We start from the raw sequence: 26,202 nt of genomic DNA, 5'->3' as shown, positions 1-26,202 counted from the left end.
GGGGGCACGTTGGAGACCTCCTCTTTGAGATACACTTGGGAACAAATGCTTAGCAATTAGTAAAAATGAAACAGGGCATGCAGCCATGATCACTTTCTCAAGACACCTCTAATCTTTGTCTTGTAATGTTAGACTTTAGAAATATAAAATGCAGAGAAAGTAAATGAGAGTAGCAAATAGACAATGGTCATAGAGTACGAGCCTACCTACGCAATATGAAAATGCTGTAGGTTCAAAACCAGGGGTGTGAGCAACAAATGAGTATACTTCAAACCACCTTTAACACAACTAAAGACTACCTATTCTAAGCAGCACTCTTTATTTTTATTTTTATCATTAAAATTTTTATTTCCCTTCTTTAAAATGCCATTTTATCACAACATTATTTCTTACAGATTTTGTATAACTCTGTGTGTGTGCATGCATGTTTATTTTCAGTCTATCTAAGTTCATACATTTCTCAAATACTTCAAACAGAATTGGCGTTTTGGGCATATAAACTCCAAAACCTCAAAAGAATCATATACTTACTCAATACACCTGGTATCCATTTTTTATTTCTAGTCAGTTCTAATTTTTCAAATTTACCAATTTATCTGAATTTGATACAATACCACCCCCTGCTGGAAATCTATAGAGAAGACCCCTCGTTTGAATGCCTCCTCCCTGCCTTTCTCTCTCCCCTTCTTTTTCTCTCCCAGCAGAATTTTCTCTTCAAACAAAATCATATGCAAAAGCTCGCTGAACGAAACGATAAAAACAAAGTTATGTTGGGGGCTTTCTCTTTCCCACATTCTCATTGCCAACCTCACATCGCCCTCAGGATATCCAAAAGAACTTATCACTCAACATACGCCATCTCCCCCTCCCCCCCGCAAATTAAAATTGCACCTAGTTCTCCCACGCTTCCTTATCTCAACGAATACCACCTCCTTTACCATTCTCTCACTCAAGACAAAGCCCACCTGAGGATTCACAATACCCGTGAATGGGTTGAAGGCTCTGAGTAGGCCCAAAAAGCCAGGTTAAATTTAGTTAATTCAGCAATTCCCAGGCTCATTTTATCATGAGACACAATCCCCTTCTCCCCAGTGCTTTTTAACAACTTGCAGGAAACTCTGGTTATACTTCATTCAGAAGGATTGTTCCATCTTAATTAGCAAATTAGCTCTTTGGCTGCACATGCTATCCAATCTTCCAAAATGCTTAGGCAAAGTCAGCTATATAACCACCCGCTCTCAATCATCTGTGGTAATGAAAAGTACAACCCTTAGGCGATGGACCCCAGACAGCTATTGAGTTGATGCCACATCCATAGGCAACTTCATCCCTGTCTTCCACCAGGAATTCTTCCAGCAGGAGTCATGCTTTGTCTTCCATTAAATGTAATAAACCTGCACTGTGTGATCACCATGCAATTTATTTAGAGGGATTATAAGGCTCGCTTGGCTACAATTTTTGAGCATTGTGGGCAGCTCTGCAACTGACAGTGAGTTCAGTGATATCCATACGTTATCTCCTCCTATGGATTTGTGAACCAAAAATGTCAAAGTCCCTACAGCTTCCAGCATCCATGTAAATTAGCATAGATCCTTGAACACCGGATCTAAAAGAAATCTTTGTTTTTAACAAAAATAGAGCTTTATGCCCCATGTCATTAGTACTAGACTTAAGTCTAATACCAGAACAGCACTAGATTAGATTAGTACTAGTCCTAAATATAATGATACCTATTGTATCATTTCTGATTTTGAAAATAAATTGTATTTGATCAGTAGTCTTCAGGGCCCCTTGCTGTCATTTCATGTCACTTATAGCTTTGACTTGGAAGTAGGGGTCCTCAGGGCTTGGACACACTCGTTTAACAGTCTGGAGGCCTCCAGAGCAGTGCCCCAGTGCACAGAGAAGCCCCCGCTCCCGTGGCCATAATGGTGGACCACAGGCAGTCTACGGCCATCCTGGACTAGGAGCTCTTTCTGCAGCCGAACACCTGCCCTGAAGGGCCTCAAGCCCACCCTCTCCCTTATGTCACAGGCTCCACGGAGAGAGGGCTCTAGAGCACAGCATCGGGAAAGAATATCTCTGCTAATTTCTGCATCTGGAGACAGATTCCAGTCTCCCTTTTGCCTAGTTCCACCCAGGGTTACACTGGATATACCAGGGTAAATATAGGTCAGTCCACTCCCATCTCGGATAAAATGCTTCACCCAGGGAGCCTGAACTTTGAGCAGTTGGCCCCTGACAGGGAAAATCTCCAAGTCTCCTGCAAGCTGTCTGCTCCCAAGGCCTGAACAGTTGACCACGATGTCGAAGAATGGGTGCAGCTCCCACAGGTCTTCTATTCGCCGGGTGAGTATCAGGCCTCCACTTTCTTTTACCCTGGGAAGAACGAGAGACCAGGAGGTGAGCCTTATCAGGTGTAGAGAAATTTAAGAACAGCTGGCAGGGGACAGTGGTCAAAGACCTAGAGAGGATGGCTGGCTCTGCAAGACATTACGTATTGTGTACGTAGTATTAAATGTAGTCAATTAAAAAACTTAATCCTTGCTTCAAGCCCAAACATGACACCTTAGTAACAGAAAATAATTATTTTCAGTCTATTTTCATTTAAAATCTCAATTGGCAAATAGTACTATACATATATACTATAGTACTATACATATACATATAGATTCACAGGGATTCACAGGGAAAAAATCCACTTCTTCTTCATGGTGACACTTAATATAGCCTTACCTAACATAGCTTATAATCATTAAAAATTTAAATATGAATGCATGTTTTGCATGTGGTAGGAATGTCAATAATTTATACTGAAAGAACCAATGGTGCTGTTTTAAAAAGATATTCACAAATTGTTTGAATCATCATCCATCAAGGCTAAAGCCTAATTCCCCTCCCTCTGAATGTGAGCAGAGTCCAGTCACCTGCTTCTAATGAATGTACATATTCATTAAATATATATATACACATACATATATGTATACACCTTCACGCACACACACACACACACACATATTGCAACACATTATCCTGGACTTTCTTCTGCTATAAAGCATGTTATTGGGACAATTGGCAAAATCTGAAAAGGTTTATAAATTTCAAAAATGTACCTATATTAATTTAATACTCTCATTCTGATTACTTGACTTCGATTATAAGAGAATGTGCTGGGTTTAAGAAATACATATTCAGTATTTGAGGTAAAGCAACATCATATCTGCAGCTAAATGGTTCAGGAAAAAATGTATATTTACAGGGAAAAGGATAATGCAAATATGGTAAGTTTAAGATTTGGGGAATCTGGGTGAAGGATACATGGGATTTCTCACATTTTATATATAGTCTAATTTTGACCTGACAACATCATCACATCTAAGGACCACATCCCTCGCTCATTCCTTTGCGATGCATATTCTAATAAAATCTACTGCACTCCATTTCCCACTTCTCTGAATCTCCATCCCTGTCTTGTCTTCTCCACAAACTTGTGTCAATCACTCTAAGCCCTGTTCAGGCATTGAGCAGTCTCTGGTCCCTTTGGGGAAGAGGGTGTGGATGAGGCCCAGGGTTTCTATGGGAAAGGTGGTCCTGGAGGGGAGTAGCTTTGCACCCTTAGTCCAGCAAGTGGGGTTTCAGGGGACAAGTTCACCTCTGTAGCTGCTTTAGGGCAGCTACTGAAGCCCCAGTAGAAGCCCCCAAAGCTATGGAAGTCTTTGAGTTCATGGAAGCACCCAAGACTATTGCACCCAACATAGACACCTATCCCCTACTAAACCTGTTGCCACCATTAGAAAAAAACCAAACACCGTCATTTTCCATCTTCCTGGCTGGTCCCCTTCTACTTCATCCTTACATAGCCAGGGAGAAAGGGGAGAGTTCACATTAGACCTGTGTCTGGAGCCATCTCTTGCTCATTGCTCCTCCAGTGGGGGGTGGACAGATGCTGGGAAGGGAAGGAAATCCCTAAAGATGCTGGGAAAGGAAGACTGTGCTCTAGCAGGCATGGTGTGTGTTCGGCACAGGGGAGCAGGTCTGCTGTACACAGGAAGGACCTTTGCAGGTGGGACATTTATGAGGCAGGGACAACCTGTCACATCCCTAATATACTATTCATATTTCTGTCCAACTACTGAAAGAGCCACAGGAGTTTCTTTCGTGGACACTTCTATGAGTCAGACCAAGTAAGAGAACAGAAGATACAGGAAATGGGAGACAGAGGGCTTTCCTAGGGAAAGTAGCGGAGAGGGCTTACTACGTGAGTAGAAGGAAAGAACTGGGAAGGAAGCCCAGTGTGGTCAGTGCTGTGGTCAGTGTGGGCCTTATCAGGGCCACAGAGTAAGGCATGGCCTCCTGAAAAGTTAGCAATGCACCTAAGTTACAGGTCCGCTGGCACAGATATGGGGCACCCAGCCTTCTGGATGTCATCAAAGGTAAGACAATGCTGGTCCAGCCGAGATAATTTAGCTAGTGTGCCTGGCGAAGAAACAGGCTCAGCTGACTTACTGCTTCTGTGATGCATTTCCTGGAAACGGACAAGTAAAAAGCAGCAGAATATGTCTCCACGGGCCAAATATATAAAATATGATCTGCATGGCTGATTAAACCTCAGGGGTTTTTGTTCATTTGTTCTGGATACTATTGGAGATACATATATTGGTGATATATACACATACACACACATATGTATGTTTTTTTTTTAAAAGAAGATGACCCCTTCTGTTCTTTGAAAAATGATACAGATCAAATTTGTGGTTAAAATATTTTTTCTTTCCTGGAAGTTTATATTTTTTCAGAAGAATAATGCTTAGGTCGAAGCTATTGTGTGGCTTGTAGAGTGAAATGCCTGTTTTTGAGTCAAAACACTGTAGGCTGATCGTTCACATTCTGTAGAAGGAATGTAGGAGGCCACAAAACAGACCTTGGGTGTGAGGAACAAGGACGAATTGTGTGGCTTCTGGTGGAGGAGAGTGGGTGGCAGCCCACAGAGTGAGTTCCCAGGATCCCACCCCCTTACCACGAGGCTGCCCTGCTTCCCGCCTGGCTGAAATCCTCGCCCTGAAAGGCTTGCTTTTGGTCTTAAAGAAATCCCTTCCCTAGAGCTCCTCCCTCAAGAGCAAAGAGGATGTGGGGCCCTCATCCTTCTTCACATTGGCCTTCTGGACAGATGCCAGGCCCTGAGGGAAAGGGGACAACTAATCTCCACTAATCGATTGGAGGCCTCTGCATGCTATCTGTGCAGGCCCCACACTGGGCGGCGGGAGGAAGCATGAGGCATCAGGGCCCCTGGAGGGAGCTGGGAGGGGCTGGGGTGGCTCCCCTGCCGTTGACTGTGCATTCTGTCTGTCTGAGACACTCGCGTCCCAGCCACTGTCGTGGTGAACATGTGTATCAAACAAATAGACTGAAAGAGGCCTCCCCAGGACTCGAAAGGGATAAGAACAGCCTCTCGGATCTCTTCTCCCTCATTCTGCCACCCAAAAGCAGACAGGAAACTGCGCTCCCAGCTAGCCGGCCCTCAGGCTCAATGATGTTGCAGTCAGGAAGTGACTCCCAGTGGAACAAGATACCACTCTCTTGGGGTTATTTTAAGTAAGGTAAAATGCTGACAACAGGTTTCCAACTACTGAGAGGGTAGCAAGATTTTTCCCAGGCCTTCATCCCACAGTTGGAGATTAGGCCTAAAAATAAAGTTATTATGGAAATGAGGGATCTGTTTTCTGGAAGGTGATACTATAGAAGCAAGCAGAACAAATCATCCTGATTATACAGTATACCCTTGAACAAGGTGGGGTTAGGGGCACCAACCCACACACAGTCAAAAATCCACTGATAACTTTGACTCCCCAAAATTTAAATACAGTTCCTCGGTATCAGTGGGAAATTGGTTCCAGGACCCCCAGTGGATACCAAAATCTGCAAATGTTCCATTTCCTTATAGATAATGTCATAGACTACACACAGGCAGCCCTTTGCATCCGTAGTTGGCTGAATCCACAGACTCGGAATCTGGGGAGATGGGACCAACTATACAATTGTTGAAAAATACCTGCATATAAGTGGACCCACACACTTGACACCTGTGTTGTTCAAGGGTCAGCTGTATTTGTTTCCATTTGTTTCCATAGCTAAAACATTCATTCTCAGCCAGAGTGGGAGAGCTGCTGGGACTGCGGCCGTGCTGGGGACTGGCCCTCCCTCACAGTCCAGGGTGCGGACAACCCCCAGCCCCTCCAAGGAGGAACTTCTCACGGCCCAGGGCAGCCTCAGGCGAACTGAGATATCGCCGAAGACTCCTCAGAGGAGGGCACACTTACACTGGGGTGACGCTGCTGTCCCTGCCTCTGCCCTCTCCCACACGACACAGCCCCCCTGCCACCTCGTCAGTTGTCCTGGGCCTTCGTGCTCCCTCTCTGCCCCATCAAACTCTCCATCTTCCGAAGACCTTATCTACTATTCGTCACTTAAAGCACAATGAAAGCAATGTGCCCTCTCTTTCAGGGAAAATTTCTGTTTAAGTCTTCTGCCTTTACTTAATAGTCCATAACCTTTTGTAAAAGATTGGGAGAAACTCTTCATACCCCCACACTCTATTTCAAAGACTCAGAACTTACTCCGGCTAATCTGAACTGTACCTTCCTTTCACTGGGCCACCTAGAGGACCCTGCTCTGGCCCTTCTCCAGCTGCACATGAGAAGTGAGCATGGAGGCGGGGTGGGGGGATGCGTTCAGCCAGAGCCCTGTCCCTTCATTTTCTGCCCATGAGCTGGGGACCCAGCATCCCCACATTCCCTCTCCACTTCCAGGGCCTGCACTGTCTTCCTCTGCAGGGCAAACTGTGCCAGTCTGTGTACCCCTGAGCCCAAGGGATGGGCAAGAGAGAGCTATTTTCAAGGGGAGGGTATAGATGGAGCGTGAGTGTATGGGCTAGGGTGCCTCCTGGCACACACCCAAGGCTGCTGTGTTAAGGTGCAACCCTCCTGGAAACCCAAGAATTCTACATGTATCTTGGCCTTCCAGTGGTTGTAAGTATTTGTTAAGTAAAAGCCTAAATTATTTCTTATTTAAAGATTTGTTAGCTTGATTGAGAATTTTTAAATTTACACATCTGCATGTGGGCTTCTGTTCTTATTCTTGTCCCAGGCAGGGCAACGTAGAGGAGGGGCTGATGTTGGGTGTGTTCCCTAGCTCTACCCAAAATCGAAACAGGGTAATTTCAGGGTACAAGGTGAAAGAGAAAGGAGAAAGAGTAAAGGCAGTTTATTTCTGCACCAAATCCATAAATTTAATTTGTGGCATTGCTTCAGATTTCTATTAAGGAAAAGATGGAGTAAAATATTCATAAACTATGATAGATGATTGGCTAAAGAAGCTGTGGTACATATATACAATGGAATGTTACTCAGCCATAAGAAGAGATGAAACACTGCCATTTGTGATAACATGGATGGACCTTGAGATAATCATGTTAAGCGAAATAAGCCAGACAGAAAAAGTTGAAAATCACATGATATCACTTATATGCGGGATATAAACCTAAAAGCAACAAACAAACAGGACTAACAAACAGAGACTCATGGACATGGACTATAGACTAGTGGTTTCCAGAGGGGAGGGGGGAGGAAAGAAGGGGGAGGTAGACCGGGGAAAAAATTAAAATCATTTCTTCAATTAAAAAAATGTATATATGATTAACAATAAAAACATTTGAAAAATTGTTCAAAAAAAGAAAATATTCATAAAAAGAAAATGTTTTTCTTCTCAAAATTGGAGTGTGTGAAATCTTGTTATTCCTAAAAGTAAGACAGTGCTTAAAAAAAAAAAAAAAAAGATGCAGACATGTCAAAAAGGCAGGAGCAACTTGAAGGGGCTCCCACTGGCCAAATCTTGGACAATTTGAACATCAAAATAAATAACAAGAGTGATAGACTGAAATACTTTGAATAAAATAGGAATCTATGAGTTCATACTGATATAAACACCTGAATAATAAATACAGGAAAAGAAAAGACTCTTCCTTATAGTAGAAAGCAAACTAAATGTAGAAAGAGAAAAGTATCACTTGGCAAACACTACAGTAATGGTTCAGGCAAGAATTATCAACAAGTACAAAAACTACTAGGTGAAGTTTGAAGAAAAACAGGGTATTAACATAGCCTTAAGGTATATCCTGACAACGCATTTAGCAATCGCAAAGGGAAAAAGTAGCAACTTCACAGTGGAGATAGTTGGCAGGCCAGAGGATCGAAGGTAAAGTCACTAGAAGAGGACAAACTGACACCATGCACCTCCTGATATGAGGCAAGAAGGATTCAACACCAACTCCGTGGCGTTCCACCAAAAATGCATAACTTCAATCTAATCACAACAAAACATTAGACAACTGAGGGATATTCTACAAAACAACTGGTATGTACTATTCAGAGTTATAAACATCATAAAAGACAAAGATAGGCCAGAGACTAAAGAGACATGACAACTAAATGCGATGTGAAATGTGTTATCATGGATTGGATCATGAACCAGAAATACACATATCATATAAAGGACATTATTGGGACAACTGGCAAAATATGAGTAAGGTCCATAGTTTATAGCATTGTATCAATATGACTATCTGGGCTTTTATCATAGTACTGTGTTTATGTAAGAGAATATCCTTGCTCTTAGAAAACACACATGGCAATATATAAAAATAATGGGACACAGTGTCTGTAACTTAATCTTATATTGTTCTGAAAAAAAATAATGTATATAAATAAGAGAGAGAGAAGATGATAAAGCAAAATGTTAGGAATCTGGATAAAGGGTTTATAAGAGTTCATCCACTTTCCTTATTTCTGCATCCATGACCATCCCTGCCCCAGCCCCTGGCCAACCCCACACAGAGAAGCCCTTGGTCAGCCTTTGACAGCCTCCGTGATGGGAACAAACCCTCTTCCCAATCTTCCAGAGACCATAGGGCTCCAGCCAGGTTTTCTGTGGACTGTCAAGAACATAGATACAAAAATCCAAGATGAGAAAGCCAAACAATAGATTTGGGGTAATAATAAAACTTCAGCCTAAGAGAACTAAAAATTTAAAAAATTTTAAAATTCCCTAATGCCGCCTCACCTTTTATGCCCAATATTTTGTTTTTGTATATATGGTATATATATATATATATATATATATATATATATATATATATATATATATATATATACCATATCGATAGTAAAACTGCCACTTTCGGCATGCTTAATAATTTCCTGTATCTGAATTTAATTAAGATAAAATATATGATACCTCAACTTTGTATCACTAGCATTAGCACTTCCAAATTTTTACAGTCGTTTTTATAATATAAGGACAAAAATGCAGCACTACACAAAACTGGCACTCGGGAAAGATGGTGATTCTGCTAAAACTTGAATGTTGGCTGATGGGCAACTCCATCATATGATGGCTCAAAATGTTCACTTATCAACTGATGTACTCAGGTGGAAATTTAGCCTACAAACAGTGGTTTATAGGCCAGTGAACAAGGCACAAAATTGTGGGTTTTATGAAACCGAAACTTTCAAAAATAAATTGACCCATATAAATTGCTGACAGGTAAAAGTGAGACGAGCACTTATAAAGCTATAAAAATATATCATAATGCTCTTGACATATGTCTAATGGACTTAGGCCCCTCTTCTGTGCTCCCATTCAGAGCTCATAAATCTGAATTTACCCCTCACCATATGTGTTACTCTAATTGTTAATTAATATGTAAATGTAAACACACGAATATATACATCCATTTATACCAATAGACTAAAAATTCCTCAATAAAAATGATATTTTATCTTCCTTTTGACCAGTGTATATATAGGTGTTCGACAAAGAATTGTGGAATTAATGAATTATCTGAATCAATTATTCTATATCTTACGTCTGGGACCAGATCATTGTTGCCACTGCTTACTTCGAGCCACTTTCTAACATTTACACAATAATTCGCACTGTTCCTATTCATCTACCAAATATATAGATTCGGAGATTGAAAGGGCTGTTTCACAACCCCCAACATGCTCCCAATTTCTAGACCAAACTATAGAGAGATTTATCGACATGTCTGAAATAAATACGCTCTCGATATGTTTCCTAACTGACTGGAAACAGCGGGAAATCCTGAAAAACAAGTCAAAATGCAAGTTCGGGGCATTTTGGGCTGAACTGAATGAGGAAGCAATTACATAGTTTAGATAAACCCTCAGTGTCAGAGTTCTTATTTATAACAAAAGAAAATAATGAAGCTATTTTATCACTGAGAAAAAATTCAAAAATAATATATAATAAGCATAAGATTCTCTCATCCAAAGAACTAGAGTAACTCATCTAATTTAATAGTTGGAAGAGTATTTTCTAAACTCCCTTTTACGGATGAGGAAACTAAGATACTATTTTAATAAGTGGGTTTTACTTGGGCGGGGAGCACCAAAGGTGCACACATAGAAGAGATGGATGTGTTACTACGAGCATGGTATGACTCGCTCCTGTGACACAAACACGGTCTTCAAATTGTTTTAACAAAGCTTCAGCCATTTGTGAGCAGCAAGATACAATGCAAAGAGCTCTGAGGGACCACAGAGACTTTCCAGTATACATTTTATAAATAGCTACGAAGTTATTTATGGCTATGACAGATGAAGAAAGCAGCAAAGAGCCATTTTAACTGACCTTTTCTCCAACCATGCGAGATAAACAGAGCTTTCACATTTCAGCGTCGTAAAAGCCTGACCAAACACATGTTGAGGGAATTTCTTCAGCTCCGCCTCGGTCATCTTTCGAAATCCCAGAACCACGTCGGCCCAGAATGGCACTTCCACAGTAGGAACGCTCCGAAATATCTGCCAACTCAAACATATTAGGTGGAAAATTTTCCTGAAATTTTGTGAAATAACACATTTCTAGTGAACTCCATGCAATATTTGCTAAACTATTGAAAAATCACACTTCTATAACATAAAGAGAAAAAGATCTATTCTTCCATTCTCTTGGGTTCAGATAACTCAGTAGCTAAATTTAAAATGTGCATGATTGAGGAAAATAAGACATTTAAAAACAGTGTGTCTTTTAAAGATTGAATTTAATTCTCTTTTTCTAAAAAGCTCTTGCTTTTCTTTATTTAGTTATGACTGTGTATATTGAGGAAAAGTTTTTCTGTTTTTCCAGATGTTTTACATACCATCATAAGTTAAAGACTGACCTCAAATCTGAACAAAATATCTAAATTAAAACAAGTAATGTTCCAAAGAAGGCTACATCTCCAGCCCTCTTCTCTCTCCTGAGCTCCAAAACCAGATCCAAACCCATGTTGTCTACTCCCCACTGGATGTCTACCCCCATGTCTCCACATTAACCACCCTGCACACTTCCCCTCCCTCTTTCCCCAGTTCCACCAATTCAGAAAACGGTGCCCCATCTACCCAGGTGCTAACTCCAGAAACCCAAGAGTCATCCTTGACTCTCTCTCTTCTCTCACCTTCTACATGTCATCAACTGTCAGACCCTATCAAATCTCCTCTTAAGTATTTCTCAAATTCATCTACTCTCTATCCCTACTATCAACACGTAATCTATCCCACCATTATCTCTCTTTCCACAAATCTGTTTTCCACGCTACAGACAGAATATTTTTGAAAAGCAAACATGATCAGTTACTTTGCTGTTGAAAAGCCCTCAGTGGCTTTCCATTACCCTGGAAATTTTTGTCCCTCCAATAAATCAGTCACCCTAGATCCAGGTCTATGCATGTGCCTCCTCCTGGTACACTGACTCCTCTGTCCTGAACTTTGTCTCTGCTCCTTCACCTCTACATCACCAAATCTAACCTACACTCATCCAGAGGGTCTCTGCTGAAATATTACTTTTTTCTTGATGGCTTCTCACAACTTCCCAGAGAAAGTTATTCTCCAGATACATACTTCCAGAGCACCCTGTACTCTTCCCTTGGTAACTCGTGTCTCATTTGCAACTCATTAGATTTAGGACATTCCCTACAGACCATAAGCTGCACGAGGGCAGGACAAAGTCTGACTTTCTTACAAATTTACTCAGTACATATTTATTGAGCATCTACTATATGCCAAGTAGTGTGTACTAAATTGCTCATTTATATATCCTTAATACCTAGGACAGTACCTGATACCGGCGAACGCTGAAAAATTGTTTAGAAGGAATGAATAGATGAATAGATGATTAAGGCTATATACGTAAGCCAAAGACACACAGGACATTGTACCCTTGTCTTCACTTGACTGATCCAAATCCTTTTTGGAAACAAGTGGGATAAAAATCATTCATGTGAAGTAAATACTCTCTTTTAGAATACTTAAAGTATATTCTTCTTAATATCCTCAATGGTGGCAATGTCTTACTCTTGAAAGGATAGTTGAATTTTGGACATAGCTGTCTACGAAAATTACTTAGAGCCAAAGTTTGTGAGTTAGGCTGGGTCACATTGGTTGGACAAAAACCAAGTGTGGCTGTATATCAATGAGAAGCACTCTTCGATGTGGTTCATCATCTGGCTTTGAAGAGAATTGTCGTTATCAGTCCATCTTCAGAAGGCAGAGAAGTGAAAATTGCTACTTTGGACAGGGACTTCAGGAAATTAATGACATCAACACCCTTTGGTGTTTGTGATGGTGAGGGAGGGCAGAAAATGTCACTAGCGGAAAATGTCAGCAGAGAGCCTGATTCTCAAAAGAAAAGAAAGGACAGTTTTGTTTCATTTTTAGAAACAGCACAAAACAGGCAGTAGATTTGAGAAGTTAGGAAAAGGCAAACCTCCTTCTGTTCTTCAGAAGGCTTAGGGCATGACTGTATTACACACAAGAATACAGATAGCATATAGGCTATGTCATAAATTAAAAGACATAAATTAAAAATGATAGAATAGCTAGTAAGAAGATATAGAAAGACATTGTCATATTTTAAGTGCTAGTTTGTGCTAGAAATGTTACATAGGATTTATTTTTAAACTCTTTTGTTTAATAATGCATGTCTCCTGAAATTAGATATGAAGAATCAAATAGAAGTGTGCTAACTGTTTCAGAAATATTTTTTCCCAAGTGGCTTTTCAAAAGGTAACTTTAGTGACCTAGAAAATTTACTTTTTTTGGAACGTCTCATTCTTCAAAAACACTAACTATATAATATGTTCCTATATTTTGGGTCTCTGTACCCATTCCAGTGTCGCACCTGTTTGACTTCCATCAGCTACATCATCCCCCACATAACCTAAGCTTGTTGCTTACCTGACAAATTTTTTAGCCATATTTGGAAATCACTGCATAATCCCTGAGGAAACTCAAAATAGTATTTGTGATGAGAAACTGTATTGGTTTATTGTTAAAAAATCTAATATGATAATTTGTCTTTCTTGAGTTCTTTGAAGTAAAGCCTAAAATGTTTTTCTAAATCTGCCCACATCTAGGTCAGCACGCTGCTCACAGCAGATACTCAATAATAGTTTACGCTGAACTCTAAAGTCTGTTAAGATCATTCCAAATTCTAAAATAACTTCGGATTTCTTCTCTTACCCAGACACCAGATGAACACCAGCCTCTCTGGCTTCTGCAGAACTGGCAATTGCAAATAGACGGTTAAACGTCTCCCTGAACCACTGCTTCTGCTCTTGGATGGGTGTGTCTATAATCACAGGGAAAAGCCAAGGGGAACAGAAAAGAAAGTGATGTTATTGACTATGGTTTACATAAGCTCCTTCTTAGAAAATGGAAAAAATAAAGAGACAAGGAGGAACATTTAGATAAAGTACCACAGTGTGGTAGAGGATACATCAACATACAGAGTTTTGAATGTTGACGTGTGCTATTAGCTTCTGTTCATATAATGATTAATCAGCAAAGGGGAAACCAATCAATCGGGGCAAAATCCGATATGTGAGTCAGCTGGCAGGTGGTCTTTGCTACCAAGAATATTCCAGAAGTCCTTGAAAGATCCATAACCAGCCTTAGCAGAAGTTAGTTCAGAGCTAAGGCATCTGGCTGGCCATACAGCTGAAATGATAGGAGAAGGAACCCAGGGCCTCTTTCCTGGGGCTGAAAACATGGTAAGTGACAAGAGTAGATCTGTGGGGCCCAGATCAACCAGGACAGAGAACAGCTGCACGTCAATGGGAAGCCCATGGAGCTCGCCCTCCTGATACAAGGAAACAAGGTCTGCACTGCGGAGGTTAGCTCCTCAGGAGGGGCTCCCTACGGCCCCAGCCAGGGCTGCTATGTCCTCCATGCCCCTCCATTCCATGGAATCACGGGCCAGCCTAGAGTATCATCCCCGGAGTCAGCAAGGATATGCAAGGACCATGCAGGGCACCCCCTCTCTGTCAAGAGTCCTGTGAACCAGTGCTCCCTATCCCATGGGCATCCCTGCCAGAGCACAAGAGATTGGACTCAGACACAGCTTCTGGAAGGGTACCAGGCTTGTCCAGAAGGACATAAATGTCAAGCCCCAAAATAAGTGTTTGAGCTCCAAAGTGTCCAATGTAGGCACAGACAAATCCACAGGCCGTCTGACTCCCGTAGAAGGGTCATGAGGGAGAGTCCAGGGTCAGGCCAGGGACTGGGGAACAGTATTCCTGAAGGGCTGCTACGGGGCAGCCACAGAGGAGATGAGGGAACTAAAGCAGAGAGGATGCTGACGCAGCCCTGCTTGGAGCGATTCCCTGGAGTTCACCATAGAAGTGAACAGGCCCCTGGAGTCATCCTGCTCCCCAGACAAAGCCCCTAGATCAATGCAGGCATTTCAGTAGCAGGGTTTAAAACTTGTTAAAGAGTCCATAAGGGTGTCTTTAGGAGTGGATTTGTGCTGTCTTCCTTAAACACTGTATAACGTTGACATACATAAGTACAGAAGATATTACCACTGGGGCTGGTTTGAAAGAAGCCCAGAGAGAAGACTGGAGAGAGAAAGACCCTGATCCAGGGCCCCAACCATCCGGCCCAGAGTGTGAGTTCTGGCTTCAATGGCCTGGATGAACTCTCAGATGAGCCACCTTTGAAGATGATTCCATGACTATCAGGCTACCTTCTGGCCACTCATCCGGGCCTGGTGCAAGCAAGGAGGCTCCTAGAAATGGACACGAGAACTTGTCATATGAAAGGCACCTAGTATGAATTAGCGTTATGCAAACATGCCAGCCTCCTGTGCTTGTTCCCTGCAAGGCAGCTCCCAGGAGGTAGACAAGCATCATGGGTTCTGATAAAGCCAAGTTCTTGGACCTCCAATACCAAGGCATTGCCCTCTCCATCTGGGCAAAAGATGGGTTTATTCTCTGTTAGGTGAAACTGGGCATGTCTGCACTAGGAAACACCAAGTAAGAACAACATACTGAAGAGGAAGGTTAAGGAAACACATAGGAACTGGGTGCTACGACTCCAGCCCTCTCCTCCCTCTGCCTCCTAGAAGGATGCCAGGTAGGCTTTCAACCTTCCCCAGCCAGGAGACTGGAATCTTCTTCTCTGGCAAACATGACCTTCCCAAGAAGAAAGACTTAAACATAATGACATTAGAGGTTCCCCAACTAAATAGACCTGCCATCTCACTCTAGTGAGGCTTAAGGCTACAGGCCCTGTGTACGTGCTTAGAAATTCCCATCAGCTATTTAGTGTCCTTCTCCTATCTGTCAGCAGACAGGTAAAAGTGAACACATGGCCAAGGAAAACCTGCAATATGAAAAATGAGAATGTCCCACAAAACAGCACAACTTGGAGACAACAAAAACTATGCAGAGAGAAAATCTTTTAAAGGCTATTATTAGTATTTTCAGAAAGATACTAATCTGTCAGAAAGAAAATCTGTTGCAACCATAGAACACAAATAGAATGTTATCACAAAGGAAATTTTAGAGAACAAAAAGGAACTTTGGAAGATTAAAAAAATGCTATAGTAGAAATAAAAAAAGTCAACAACAAGGCAAAAGACAAAATTGAGAAAATCTTCCAGAAAGGAATATAAAAAGAGAGGTAGAAATAGGAGCGGGTGGGGAAGCTGTGAGAATTGGAGGACCAGTCCAGGAGGCCCAGCGTAGCAGCAACTCCAGAAAGAGCGAAAGAGAGATCAGGAGAGAAGCCTCAATAATTGAGTAACTTGGGACTGCTTCTTGAACTGAACTACATGAGTTTCCAGATTAAACGAACAGGGCAATTTTCATAGTCCAGTTTGCTGCTTTTTGTAATAAATCTTATAAACATCTGACTGTTTGAACGATGTGCGTGTATAACTTTGAATTAAAAAGTTAAAACTACAAGGAGAGAACAGAGAGTGCAAATAAGAAGGTGGAGACAGTGACTATTAACCTCATTAGCTGCAAAGTGATTTGGGTTTCTATTTAATGCTGTTCCCCTTCTCCCGTTTCACGCGGGAAATACCAAATGGAAAGAATGCATGGATATGTTTTTAAAAATTAATGCATCCTTAGGCCTGAATACATGTTGACTGATTGTTTTTATACTAGAGTACAAGTGAGTATAATTTTAGTCTCGTTACATGCAAGTAGTTTCTGACTTGATGGTCATTACTGGAATCAGTAGGGAGACTTAGAGTTACCAGTTGTGATAGTCATTATTGTTTACCAAATACTTCTGGCTGTCCACCTCCTGTGAGCCTTACAGGTTTGCACTTCCCAGCCTCTTTCTGAGGGGTGGGCTGGACAGATCCTTTAATTGCAGAAGTGAGACCCTCCCCGCCCCGTCCCCAAAACTCCCTTCCGCCTGGCACTGGTACTGATGACATTCAAGACAGCCTCTGCTTCATCAGCTTAGATCCTTGGGTGATAAGCAGGTCCCTCACTGATGCTCGATCAACATACTCGTGAGCAAGAAAAAAAACCTTTGCTTTTCAAGCTGCTAAGATTTGGAGGTTATTCTTGTCTTACAGCATAACTGAGCCCTTCCTAACAGATGAACCAATGAGATGCTAAAAGTGTACATTACACTTACATGCACATCCAGCTGTCTTTGTCAACAGAATTTCACTAGCATCATTCTACCTAATGTCTATCGTATCTGACAGAGGAGCAAAAATCCTTCTCACCTTCATAAGCGTGAGGAATAAGAATTCCAGCTGCCACATCACTCGTGGTATCCGGAGTAAACTTGTCGGAAATGACTGTGACGGAGCATCGCGGGATCGATTTGGAAATGCACAGAGCAGTGGAGAGCCCTGTCACACCTGCCCCCACAATGGCAACCCGGACTGTGTCCATGGGCCTGTGGGCAGAGAAGCCATGAGCTATAGGCCTTGTTCTAGGGTTTATTCGATCCAGCACAGAGTTTGGCCCCGGGGGTTCTTTCCTGAGGTCCACAGCCTGTCAAACTAAGACCTTCCCTGTTAGTATTCCTCGTGGAATAAAGAGAGGTCCCTGGAAGCTCTCTTTCCATGATGCGTTGGGGCAGCAAGGTCTCGATGGGAGTTTTAGACATTATTGCAAAACCAGCCTGGAGTTGCTGCTAGAACACGTGATAGGTAAGTAGGTTTGCGTTTTGGGGAGATTTCTACTTATCCCGCCCCCTTGCCTAAACCACTCTCCCTGTGGACACGACGTAGGGAAGATTGGTGAAGTAAGCGAGGTAGACACGAGCAGCAAAACCTCCCGAGGTACAGCCACTGGGAGGGAAGGGTACATCAGCAATTTAGAGTTAGGCTTTACTGTCTATGAACTAATTTTTTAATTATAACAATGTGACAGAAAGTTTGAACGACTCAACTCAGCATCTCCTCTTCTGCTCCTCACTCTAACCAGCTCTCGCCACCCCCTTCCCTGCCTCTGTCACTGCTTTCTCCACCCCCACATTCCCATCCTCACTCCCACCCCACACCTGAAACCCCACCTCTGAGAAAGGAAGGGTCCAGGCAAGGGACAGACCAGTGGTGGGGGCAAGCTTGAGGAGCGTAGCCCCACATGTGTCCCCCAGAGATAGAAGGCAGCCACCTAATCCCTTCCTGGCTCTCCTATTTCACGCCAGCCTCTCTGCCCAGCAACTTTCTCAAAATAGCTCTAATAAATTCAGTTGGGAGGGCAGGTAGCCCATGGCTGAGAATAACCAGCTGCCAGGGAGAAGGAACGTGAGCCAGCAAGGTGGGTATACCTTGGCCCAGTGACCTGTGAATCACTGTCACTTGATCCCGCTAAGACACAACCCCAAACTCCCAAAGAGTATGTATAGAATGACCCCTGAGCCACAAGCAGGAGGATTCAAGTACCTGTCTCTGAAAAAGCAGCCTGGAGCCCACAGAAGGCTCTGGCACCAAAGCTTGTCTTCCCAGTGCGCGGTTGGTTGGTCTAGTGCCCTGAAAAGCGGAGGGGAAAGCAAAACTGCTTCCTATTGGGGAAACTGTTAAGGACATTCCCTTTAATCTTACTCTCCATTGGCCCGTACGCCCGTGGCTCTGTCACTTATTCTCCTGGAGAAAGGAACCATTGACCTCATCTTGTAAGCTCCATGGAGCTGCGGCTCTGCCAAGCCCTGGGAGCGTGTCCACCCTTACTTAGCAGCTCTTCTCTTTCTAGTTTACAAACCCTCCATTTCACCACCAGCCTGGGATTTCTCCAGCTGGTTTGTAGGCACGGTAAATAACGAGTGAACCTATCCAACTCCCAGCAAGTTCTGGCCCAAAGCAAACCCTGGTTTCCTCATTTGGCTGCCCAGAGTTCCTGCCGTCTCCCATTGGTGCCTGGCTCTGCTGGGTCAGCTGGTGGGAGGGGGTGTGGGGGCTGGGGGAAGGCAGAATAATGTTGTTCATCACTAAAATGATGACCTGATCACAGTTGGAAAGATTATTTAGGAGATAATCTAGGATAAAAACCAAATGATTCTTTAGCTCACATATTCAAATATTGGCTGAGTATCTACCTTGTGGCAGACACTTTACAATCAACAAATTTGTTTACAGGGAAGCAGTTTGATGCATCAAAGTAATGATAATAATATTGTAACTAATATGAAGTTAGTCTTAACTCTGTGCTAGACACATGCATAACACAATATAACACAACCACCTTATGAAATAGGTGCTATTATTATCCCCATTCTATAGATGAGTAAATTAAGGTTCCAAGAGAATAAGGGCCCAAGTTCTCTTAAGAGCAAAGCCCAGTCTGAATGTCAGTCTCCAAGGTTCAAAATGTTCATCAAAGCACACACTTTCGTGCCAGATGTTTTACCTTGAGCAAGTCACCTAACTTCTGAGTTTCGGTTTCCCCATTTGAAAATTGTGAATGAACTAAGATTTCTCTTACAAGTCATTGTGAACATCTGCTAAGATATATAAAATTCTTCGTAAGATGGTATATATGGTTTTTTGAGCACATGTTATAAAGTCAATCAACAAACATTTACAGAGCAGTCACTCTGTCCAAGGCATGTCGCAAGGACAACAAGAGATTTAAGGGTTTCTAAAATGATGTTCTCTCCCTTGTGGAAGGAAACAAGGCAGAATAAGACAGCCCTCTACTAAGGAGCACTAACTGTAGGTGTTGTGAGGGCTCAGGAGAGAGGACATATGATGGATCTAACTGGTCAGTCCAGCAGACGAGACTGGAAATGAGGAAGGCTCCAAAGAATCAGTGAGATTTGGATAGACAAAGGAAGGGTAGGAAATATGGGTGGGGTGGGGGGAGGGACAGCAGAGGATGGTGTGAGCAAAGCGGCAGAGGCAGAAAGTTCAAAAGAGAGCTAAGGAAATGGTGGGTGGCTACATGAGAAGGTTTGTGTGAGAGCGGAGTGTGAAAAGCACCAGCTAGGATGGAGGACTGTATTTGAAAAGTAGTGGGAGCCATAGAGGGTATCTGAGAGGGCTCGTTCCTCTCCCTACCCATGTCAGGACTCTACTTGCCTCTGAAAGGAAAACGAGAAGGAAACATTTAGAAATGAAACCGCGAAAGAAGCCTGTGTTTATATACAAATAATAGGACTTTTATTTTCTGCTGCACAGAACTGTAGCGATGTGACTTGAAGTAGGGATCATTCAGAAAACTGATAGGAAAACTGATTCAGGCATCATTGAGGGTGAGTTTAAAGGAGCCTCAGGGACCATCTAGTGGGACCTTGTGTTATCATTTTACAGGGGAGCAGCTGAGGTCCAAAGAGTCGAAGTGATCTCGCTGAGACTGCAGATGAATTCAGCTTCATACTCCTCCCCAACAATTTTTCAGAGACTTTTACCTTGGGCTTGAGGTGCCCGGAGCCTCTCCTGTGAAGTGTACTGGGGCCTCCCTGCCCACTCAGCCCCTCCTGCTCTGCTCTGCATGGCTGTCAATGGCTCTGGATGTGTGTTAGCCCTGCTGGTGTGTTGGTCTGCCAGTAAATTGAGGGCCTCGAGCCAACAGAACTCAAATTCTTCAGAAGGTTTTTGAGGAAGCCAGGTTCGTGGGTCCAGGATTTCAGTAGTACATGGCTCCAGGTTGGTGCAGGGAAAGCAGAGAAAGAGTGAGTTCGGTGCACTCAAGTCTCTGATACATTGGCGAGCCCTGACTCGGGACACAGAAGTAGGGCAGAATCTATAACTGAACACTTTCTTCCTTGAAAAATAAGACTTTCAAGACTTATGTACTGGAACATGCCTGAAAATAGCTCAAGTTTTGGAAAGAGGCAGAGAATGAATAAGAAAAATGAATTTACTTAGGGAACTAGCAGTAATCAGTAAATTTACTTAGGGAACTAGCAGTTATCAGTAAATACTGGTGCTGTATGGACTTTAGAAATAAAACAAACAGCCATTACTGCCTTCTGGAGAATTCGGATAAGACATGAACACTGCAACTCCCAGACACTGTTGGAGGCAGTTACCATAGACTGGCTGCCATGGTCAGCGTCACAATCTCAAATGAGAAAATAGTCCTCTTCACCCCTTACAAGAATTTAAGTATCCCTTTGCATATGCCATTTACAAAATGAACCCTTTGTATTTAGTATGTTTTCAGTAAATATTTGATAGAGGTGAGAGAAAGGGGACAAGTAAGCCCCTGAGAGCTGATCATTCCGCTGAATACACTCAAAGCATATTTTTTAATAAGCATTTCTCTAACAACATACCTTTTAACAGAGATTCGGGGGAAACAGGTGCAGATTCAGCCTTTGTGGGGTCTGACGTTTATACAGTTTTAAGAGCCCTCTTAAGAAACAAAACACAAAATTATGGAAGAAAAAAATGCCTGTGACTACTTTGATGCCATCCAACAAGAGGGATAATGTGACAGAATGAAAACTGGATGGAAAGATATAGTGGTCTTAACGGATTTCAGGGAATATATCTTACTTTTGCAAAATTTACAAATTCTAGTGATTCTTATGTTTTGCTGATGGGACATTTACTGATAAAAAAAAATACATAGATGGATGTTATGGCTGAAGGTTTGTAGAGTTCGATGAGGTGATGAGAATAGGGCCCTCGTGATGGGATTTAGTGCCCTTTGGAGACAACAAAGCGTGTGCACGCTCTCACGCTCTCTCGCTCTCTCTCTTGCCCCGCCTCGCCTCGCTCTACCCCTACCCGCATGAACACAAAAAAGTCACATGAGTACACAGTGAGATGATGGTTGCCTACAAGCCAAGAGAAGAGGCCTCAAAATGAAAGCTACCTTGCCATCCTCGATCTTGGCCTTCCGGCCTCCAGAACTGTTAAGAAGTAAATTTTTGTTGCTTAAACCATCCAATCTATGGCATTTTGTTATGGCAGCCTACCAAACTAATACAGAACATAAAAAGAAAGTCAAGAAAATATCAAATATTAACTAAGAGGAAAAATCTAAATGACAGTAAAACAGGCTGAGGACGAAGAAAAGAAGAAAGACAAAATGAGAGAGGAAGGATAAAAAATGTCTTCCTCTTCTCATAGCCTATTTTTTTTTCATTTTGTTAAAAAAAAAAAAGTGAAAGGTTTGTGGTTTTATGTTTTATTTTACAAATGGAAAGACCAACTGAAGAACAGCAACTATCCAGGGAACTGGATTAATATAAAAAGTCTTAAATAATTCAGGTCAAATGCTTCCTTTTTCCCATTAGCAATGATTTTAACAATGGCATCTATATAATTGTTTTAATCCTTATTTTACTTGCCTCTGCAGAAAACACTGATACTTCATAGATTCTAATATCCTGGACAAAAGACACATCTAACAGCTAAATTTCAAAAGCAAAGAATAATGAACTTCTGATGAAACCACTGTAAAGAAAAACCCAAAACCTATGGGAAATTTATCTGAAATGCACTCTTATAACAGAGAACATTTATGTCATAATTTTTAAGTTGAAATGTTCAGGATATTAGACTATTTTTGTATGGTTTTAAGTGAAGTTGAGGAAACAAAATTTAGTACTTAAAAAAAAAAAAAAAGTCTTCCTCTAAATTATTGTTTAAAGGCCAGAATGTTTAACTTTCTTTTTACGTTGGCAAAAGATCCTCATGACACTTAAAGTCAATTTCCTGAGTGATCTGTAAATTTTTTTAAAAGTCTGCAATGCACTAAAATGCCACAGCTTCTCTGTACTGTGAAGGTGACTTAAAGAAAGAATTTACTAAATTAAAGAAAGGTAAAAATGTCAGACTAGAAAACACACGCCTAGCCCCTAGCTAACGCCAGGCCCTGAACTGGACCAAACACAAGGACATTTGTCTACACAGTCAAGCCCTCTTTGCTCAAGAGTGCTAGAAAGCAAAACATCTTTTTCATAGCTAGAGTTTTTATAGTTAAATTATTTTATGGTTTAACAAATATTTTTTGACAGGGAATTACTAAAAAAAGACTTGAATTTAGAGCTATGATTCTCATAAAAGGAGAAGGAATATCTTCAAAAGGCTTTGCCAAAAAAAAAACAAATCTTCAAAAGGCTTTGCCAAAAAAAAAAAACAAACACATTTTGATATGCTCCTTCTTCCCAGGTGACAGTCCTTGGGGGGCAGGGGCAACTCTGGTACTTACTGGAGTAGGTGTTATTACCTCAGATAATGAGCGGAGAAAAAGTTGAGAAATAATGACACAGAACAACAAACACAGAAAAATACGTCGCGGCAATAAAAAAAAAAAAAAAGGCAGTCTAAAAAAAGAGCATTCTCATCTTGGTTTTTATTTCTTTTACAAAACAATTGTCTTAAAACTTTCTTACAATTTTTTTAAAAGACATATAAACAACATGTGGGAGATGAAAATAACATCTCTCTAATACAAAGGCATTAAAGTAAACAGTATTTCAGGTGCGAGACAGCAAACATGGCACATTTATTCACGAAGACCAGAATCCCTAGAATTCATCGCTTCTATTTTTTTTCAACATCGGTATTATCGGTTGTGGGAGATAATACGCCTGCACCGCTATATCTTTCCTCATCCAGTCCTGCCGCCTCCTCCCAGGTGGTTGCCAGAGGCTTCCCAAGGGTTTCTGGAAGGTTTAGTGTTAGCAGTCCACTCACAAAGGCCAAAATCCCAACAAACAACTAGAAGAAATTTAAAAATTAATAAAAATAAGTGACACAGCAGGAAAGAAATGTACCCTTCAGAGACTAATTCTGAAACTTTTTCAGAGGGCAACGGAATTGAATTTGACATAACAGCTGTCGTTTTTATTCGGCAGCAAGACCTTTGGTTACCTAGGCAGGACTGGGAGTTCTTTAACTCATCAACCAGGTTTAATCTGATCATTCCACTCATTCATTAAACACCATGCAGCACTCAATAAGTCCCGGTTGCTGCCTGCGTTATTACTCTTGCAGGCACTATCTTAGGAGCTACACAGAGAAAAAGTTCCCTGTCCCATTTTCCCAGAGTCCAGAGTCTTGTGGAGAAAACCAGCAACTGAACCTTGGGCTGGGATTTAGTCAACCCTGTCCCTGCCCCAATAATCAGCATGCTATCTATCTGCATTCGGTAAACGATGGGGAATGAATAAATGCATACATGCACGCGGGCATGAATGCTTCAATAAACCAAACCCATAGAACTTAAGGAAACCAAAAAAAGGGCAATGGAAACTAATCACTATTTGGGGGGGGGGGGGGGGGGGCCAAACCCATAGAACTTAAGGAAACCAAAAAAAGGGCAATGGAAACTAATCACTATTGGGGGGGGGTGAGGGGTCCATCTTATTTGCTCTAAAAATTTGGTATTTCTTTACTTTCCAGATTTTGACAAATAAAGGGGGCCTTTTAGACTAGCACCAAGGTGTCTGCCTTTAAAAATTCAAATCACACTAAAAATTAAAGTCTATACATTGATTCTTTTGATCATTATGAAGATGTTGGGTAGATTGCAGAACTAAATCGCTATACAGTCTTTAAAAATGTGTTCCATCTTTATATAATTTAAATTCCTCCAGCAAAAAAATACTGCCTGGGAAGAGCCCATAAAAATAATTTAAGGCATGGTTTTTCTGATAAATCACATACTTGGTGCTTTTACAGCCTCCGAGAACAAGAAACATAAAACACGCAGTGCAACTGTGACACGATGTGAGGCCACATCAGTAACAGATGGAAGCTTTCGGGAAGTCAGCTTTTTATTTTGTTTTGCAGGATGCTGGCAATCTAAGTCCTAGAAAAATCCTAAGTAAGCCTAGAAGCAGTAGTAGAATTTAAAATGACAGTCCAAAGGATGTTTAAAAGCGTTTTCTGGTGCCTCAAGACATAACAGGTATAGCCACTGATGTACAAACCCCAGAAAAGCCCTGTGCCAGGGTCTGGAAAACACTGAGTAAGTCTAAACAAAAAAACAGAATCAAATGGAAGATCCAAGATAAGACTGAATTTTTCTTTTTAGCTTGGGGGTGAGAATAATGATCAGGAAATAAACAAACCCCAAACCCTCCATTCTCCCCTCTCTCCCTAAGCAGAAGGCCTGGTCTCCCCCATCCTGGCCAGCTCCCTCCACCCCACAAACATCCAAACAATGCCCTCTCCCCACCTCTCCCTCCCCCTGGCCAGGAGGAGCCTTTCGCCCTCTCCAGCTTCCACCGCCTCTCACCCCCTCCTCCTCAGGGTCCCCCTCCATCGGCAGACTGCCCTCCTTCTCATATATTTTTGAACTTTTCCTTTCTGCTGGCTAGTTTCCTTCAATAAAAAGTAAAGTTCTCGAGCCTCGCATAATCTCAAAAACCACTCTGCCCAGTAACTTGCTACCTGTGTGGCCTTGGACAAGTTACTTAACTTTTCTGCTCCTCAGTTTCCTTATCTGCAGAATGAAACAATAACAGTACCTGCCCCAAAAGACCGTTGAAAGGATTAAATTAAATAACACATGTACAGCACTTAAAACAGTGCCTGGCCCATGGATAAGTAGTCAATAAATGCTGTCTTTTAAAAGAAGTGAAAGGACCTCTGCCCCAGCCCACACCCACCCCAGCCTCTGGCCCATCCTCTGTCACTGCTTCCCTCTCAGCTCTCCTTGCATCCTGCCCTCTGCAGCCTGGCCTACTCCTAACATCCACGGAAGCTGCTGTTCCCAGGCCACACATCCCTGGCTGTCGAACCCAATGGACGTGTTCCTGTCTTAGCCATTGTTCTCTCCTGCCTTCCTTACCGCCTCTCCTCCTCTGGGGTCCTGCGTACCTCCTCACCTCCCTGGCTGCTGTCCCTGTCTCCACCCTGGACCCTCTACCATCACACCTTAAGTGCTCCCAGGGTTCTGCTCTTCACTCTCCCCTCACTCTTTCCTCACTTCCTTATAAGCTGACTCCCAAATCTGTACCTCCAGCAGGGGCTGCCTCTAAGCGCCAGAGCTGTAAAGGTATCTGTCTCCTGGACGCGTCCCCCCTGTGCCCGTCTTGCAGATGCCCCACACTCATGGCATACTGTCCTTCCCCACCCCATCCTGTCCCTCCTGAGTGCCTGCCAGCTCCGGGAACCGTTCTCACATCCCTCCAGCTCCCCACCTCCACCATACCCAGCTGGTCACCAGATCCTGTGCATACAACTTTTCCATCTTGTCCTCTCAAATGCACCTTTAGTCCAAATGCTCTTCCTTTCTGACCTCCTCAGAGACCCCTGCCCATCTTTCCAAACGTATCTCCTGACTCCTACAACCCACCCTGATCAGGTGTTAGCAATAATGCTTGCACCCAAACCCAAACTGGCCATGTTCCTTTTCCCTCTAAGCCTTTGCCTTTCCGTTTCCTCTGCCTGGAATTCCCATCTCTCTTTCTCCACCAGGCTGACTCTTAC

General features: G+C 42.4%; 2 protein-coding genes across 3 annotated transcripts in view; both read right to left on the bottom strand.

Moving 5' to 3' along the window:
* The window catches only part of DDO (D-aspartate oxidase), a 20,564-nt gene extending 2,220 nt beyond the window's left edge, over nucleotides 1–18,344 (bottom strand). The window contains exons 1-5 of one of the 2 annotated variants that reach the window (XR_002781470.1): nucleotides 18,256–18,344; nucleotides 17,086–17,261; nucleotides 13,575–13,683; nucleotides 10,708–10,884; nucleotides 1,683–2,379 (exon numbers count right to left, since the gene is read on the bottom strand). Coding sequence is in view for 1 of the 2 variants with exons in the window: in XM_011364824.2 (XP_011363126.1) it covers nucleotides 1,812–2,379; nucleotides 10,708–10,884; nucleotides 13,575–13,683; nucleotides 17,086–17,257 (1,026 nt within the window). In the remaining variant the exon portion in view is untranslated. Of the gene's footprint in view, nucleotides 1–539; nucleotides 2,380–10,707; nucleotides 10,885–13,574; nucleotides 13,684–17,085; nucleotides 17,262–18,255 lie in introns of those variants that run through there. The other variant, XM_011364824.2, reaches the window with a different exon arrangement.
* Nucleotides 18,345–23,269: 4,925 nt separating this feature from the next.
* The window catches only part of SLC22A16 (solute carrier family 22 member 16), a 32,891-nt gene continuing 29,958 nt past the window's right edge, over nucleotides 23,270–26,202 (bottom strand). Inside the window, 2 exon segments of the mRNA XM_023533371.1 lie at nucleotides 23,270–23,314; nucleotides 23,317–23,484. Coding sequence (XP_023389139.1) covers nucleotides 23,270–23,314; nucleotides 23,317–23,484 — 213 coding nt within the window.

This window comes from Pteropus vampyrus, unplaced genomic scaffold (assembly GCF_000151845.1).
Source record: "Pteropus vampyrus isolate Shadow unplaced genomic scaffold, Pvam_2.0 Scaffold101, whole genome shotgun sequence".
Lineage (NCBI taxonomy): Eukaryota > Metazoa > Chordata > Mammalia > Chiroptera > Pteropodidae > Pteropus > Pteropus vampyrus.
The sequence above is the reverse complement of the archived record's forward strand: the minus strand, read 5'-3'. Positions and strand labels throughout refer to the sequence as shown.